Raw genomic sequence first — 4,609 nt, 5'->3', positions numbered from 1 at the left:
TACCTCCCTATCCAACATACACCCTCCTCCTTCCCCTTCCCTTTCCATCCCCAACCCAAACCCGAGGAAACCCGAGAGAAAATCCAAAACTAAAAAGAAGTGATGTTAAACACCCTACCATCAACTTCCCGCACACCCAATCTGCACCAACCAAATCCTGCACAACCTCCTCCCGACAGCAACAATTCCATATTTGCCATGTCCTGGAACATTAGAAGTATGACCCAAAACCTAGACGAACTAAAAATCTTGCTAACCCGCCATAGCCCTACAATAGTTACCCTTCAGGAAGTCATTCGTATCCCGAATCTAAAGTCTCAGCCCCTCAACAACTACAACTGGTATTTTCATCAAGCAATAGGAACTTCCCATCACTCCGTTGGAATCGGCATTTTAAAACACATTCCCTCAAAACGCATAAACCTTACAACTAACATACCCGCAATAGCAGCAACAATTTCATCACCCATAGAATGTACAATAGCCAGTATTTACCTTTCTCCATCACTCCCCTCAGCCTTTCTCACTCTAGAGACAGAAAACATCTTACAACAACTACCCTCACCCACCATATTACTTGGCGACTTTAATGCCCAACATTCCTCTTGGGGCTGTCCCACAACAAACCCTCGAGGAAACTCACTTCAAGCCTCCTTCGACACCAGTAATATTCAGGTCCTTCACAACACCAAAACCACCCGCATTTGCTCCTTCAGAGGCACTGGCACAATCATAGATTTTTGTGCCATTTCCACCTCAATAACACATGACTTCACTATACAAATAGCCAACGACACACACGGTAGCGATCACTTCCCACTTTTTGTCCACAGCCACCATACTACTCCCAGACCACTACAACGCCCACGATGGAAATACGACGAAGCCGACTGGGACAAATACAGACTAGAAATAACGTACACACTCCCACTCGATGACCCACCGTCTTTAAAACGATTCACGGACACAATTAAAAATGCAGCATCAGTCAGTATACCCCTCACCAAAGGATCCCCCGGTAAAAAATCCGTTTATTGGTGGAATGAAACAGTAGCCCAAGCCATCAGCGACAGGCGAAAAGCACTGCGAAACCACCGTCGATCAAACCAAACCAACAATATCTTTAACCAACTCCTTGCAGAACAATATCGAGAAGCAAATAGAAAAGCCAAAGCCGCCATTAAACTTGCCAAACAAGAAGCCTGGAATAATTTTGCAAACGACATAAACCCAAACATGACCTCTAAAGAAATTTACAAACGAGTCGCCATTCTCTCTGGCAAAAAACACAACTCTACACCAATCATTCTCAAAACTGGCAATACAGTCATTCCACCAATCGAAGTCCCCGAAGCACTGGCCAAACACTTCTCCGACACATCAGCCACCCACAACTTCCCTTCTAATTTTCAAACCCACAAAGCAATATCGGAATCAATACCGCTACCTAATATCACCGCCTCAAACAGTAAATACAACCGTCTCTTCTCCATAGAAGAACTCCATTGGGCCCTCCATAAATGCCGTGGCAAATCATCCGGCCCGGACAACATAGGTTACCCACTCCTACAAAACCTTACCACTTATGCCAAAACAGTTCTCCTACAGATTTACAATAACATCTGGACTTCTGGTACCATCCCCGATGATTGGAAAACCAGCTACACAATCCCCATCCCCAAGCCCAACAAACCCACCCAAGACATAGACAGCTACCGACCCATTTCCCTCCTAAATTGCATAGGCAAGATCATGGAGAGAATGGTAAACAGAAGACTGACACAAGAACTCGAAGACCGCAATCTACTCAGCACCGACCAACACGCCTTCAGAAGTGGAAAAGGAACCGAAACCTACTTTGCCAAACTAGACGACATCATAGAAAAACATTACCCCAAAAACCATCACTTAGACTTCGGAATTATAGACCTCTCTAAAGCTTTCGATAGAACCTGGCGCTACTCAATCCTCGAATAATTAAATAGATGGGGCTTTGGAGGACGTCTCGTTACCTACCTTCAAAGTTTCCTCTCCAACCGCACCTTCAAAGTTTTAATCGGTACAGAAGCTTCCAACCTACATACCCAAGAGAATGGCGTCCCTCAAGGGGCCATACTATCTCCCACCCTCTTTCTCATCAGCATCGAATCTCTTTTCTGCTCCATCCCCTCCAACATCAAATGCTTCGTATATGCAGATGATATAATTCTCATATCCGCCTCCAACCTTATATCCAAAGCCCGTAAAAATCTACAAGCTGGAATAGACAAAGTCAAACAATGGTCACGCTGGACAGGTTACGAAATTTCTCACAACAAATCCAAAATTCTCCATATCTGCAATAGCTTGTACCACAACCTAAAGCCCATCAAATACAAAAACTCGACGATACCAAACGTTAGCAAAGCAGACATTTTAGGCGTGACTTTCGACCGACATCTCACCTTCATCTCACACTCCGCCCGGATCAAAAGAGAAGCTAGGAGCCGCACCAATCTTTTCAGGTTGCTTGGTACCGGCTCTCATCGGGCGTCCCGGCAGATACTACTCCGCATCATCAACTCCTGGCTACTCCCGAAACTACTCTACGGCATCGAAATAGTGTCCCGAGAACGTTCTAATCTCGAGAAAAGAATAGCTCCGATCTACCATACCGCCATCCGCTACGCAACTGGGGCATTCGTTACCAGTCCCATAGCATCCCTGCTCTGCGAAAGCGGCCTTCAACCACTCGACCACATCATCACTTACAAAGTCATAGCAGCAGCAGCGAGAATGACGGAAAAAAACATGAAAGCTACAGCCCTGACGACAAGAGCACACACCTACCTCTCCGAACTGACGCAACAACAAATCCCATCAGTTACCAAACTCGCCCAAATCGGTAGTCGCCCCTGGTACTGCCGCCCACCAAACATCGATTGGACCATCAAATACAAACTCCGAGCCGGCTGCAATAGCATCATCGCCAAACAACATTTCGCCGAACTACTTCAACGAAAATACCGGAACCACCACCTCATCTTCACCGACGGCTCAGTGCTCAACGGCACAACCGGATGTGGAATTTATTCCACGCTCGACAACTGTGCCATCCGACTACCAGATCACACCTCCATCTACTCAGCCGAAGCGATAGCCATGCTCATCGCCACCGAAGAAAGCCTACAACACAACAAACCCAACGTCATCTTCACCGACAGCGCTAGCGTCCTTCAGGCGCTAGAAACCGGAACCACCAGAGACCCTTACATCCAGCATCTGTCAAACACACCACAATCACCGAAGGTCTCGTTCTGCTGGATCCCTGGTCACACTGGCATCCATGGAAACGAAAAAGCCGATCGTCTAGCCAACGAAGGACGAAACCATGCACCAAGCTACGACAACAAGCTCTCCCGCCGTGACTACATCCAATGGAGCAAAGCCATCATCGCAAACAACTGGAACACCATTTGGCTCAGAAACACCACCTCAGCCCTGCGACTCATCAAAGCCACGACCACGCCATGGGAAGACCCTCCATCCCATCAAGACCAGAGAAAACTATCCCGCCTTCGCATCGGTCACACCCGTCTGACCCATGGATACATCACCGAGAAATCCAGCCCACCACTATGCAGCTTCTGCGGAGTGGTCATCACCGTTCATCACATCCTCACTACCTGCCACGGATACTCAGCCCAACGTACAAACTGCCAATTAGATACCAACATCGACAGCATACTCTCACCGGACAGCAACCAACAGAAAAAACTACTACAATTCCTTAAAACCACCGACCTCTACGATGAAATATGATCAATAACTAGCCACCACCAACAGCAAAGAGGCGAATGTAGCCGAAAGGCTCAAAGTCTCTATAAAAACCACCAAACAACAACAACAACAAAATTGAAGTCCAAAAAATTGAAGTCATTCTTGTTCCAACCGCCGAGCAGTGCAGACGTCTCTACAAGCAGCCTTCTTCCAGCATCCAGTTTCGTGTGCAGTGAAAGTGTTTGAGAGAGTGACAGTGATTGCTATCCCTGTCACTCCGAAAAACCGATCCTGCCCGATCCGCTGTCAGGAGCTACCCGTCGAGCCGAGCTCACCATCCAGCATCCAGGAGCAGCTAAAGTGACAGGAAGAACGACAGTGTTTGCTATCTCTGTCTCGCCGAAAAAATATGTCCGGTCCAACGCGCAGGCAATTGTGTTTTAGCTGTCAAGCAGTGAACACGTCAGGCTAGAGACAGTGCCAGAGACCTTATTAGTGACAGCGACGATCTGAGCGAAAGTGACGGTTGTCCCTGTCACTCCATAGAGTTTGTGTGTCATTTAAATAAGAACTTTTGGGAATAAAGAAATTCGTGCGTTTTCTTTTCTGACTATTTTATACTATTAAAAAACCATCTGTGGAGAAATACCATTTGTGCGTTTTGTGCAAAAAAGTTACAGTTCTGAGTGTCGTTAATCAAAAAAAGTGAGTGAGTGGGCCGACGGCATGTCGGGCCCACATCCTCCCGAGAGGGATCGTCCCCCTCTCGGCTCAAGGACAAGGACGAAACCGGAATGGATGGATTCCAACGAAGGAGACCTGATGTTCCTGGTCCTGCAAGCCACTGAAG

At 47.2% G+C, this 4,609-nt stretch overlaps 1 protein-coding gene across 1 annotated transcript; it reads left to right on the top strand.

Annotated features, from left to right (window-relative positions):
• The first annotated feature begins 2,279 nt into the window (after window positions 1–2,279).
• LOC131264490 (uncharacterized) lies at window positions 2,280–3,801 on the top strand. Its single transcript, XM_058266792.1, has 2 exons — window positions 2,280–2,296; window positions 2,346–3,801. The coding sequence occupies exons 1-2, from the start codon at window positions 2,280–2,282 to the stop codon at window positions 3,799–3,801; spliced, it is 1,473 nt and encodes a 490-aa protein (XP_058122775.1).
• The last annotated feature ends 808 nt before the right edge of the window (window positions 3,802–4,609 follow it).

This window comes from Anopheles coustani, chromosome 3 (genome assembly GCF_943734705.1).
Source record: "Anopheles coustani chromosome 3, idAnoCousDA_361_x.2, whole genome shotgun sequence".
Lineage (NCBI taxonomy): Eukaryota > Metazoa > Arthropoda > Insecta > Diptera > Culicidae > Anopheles > Anopheles coustani.
The sequence above is the reverse complement of the archived record's forward strand: the minus strand, read 5'-3'. Positions and strand labels throughout refer to the sequence as shown.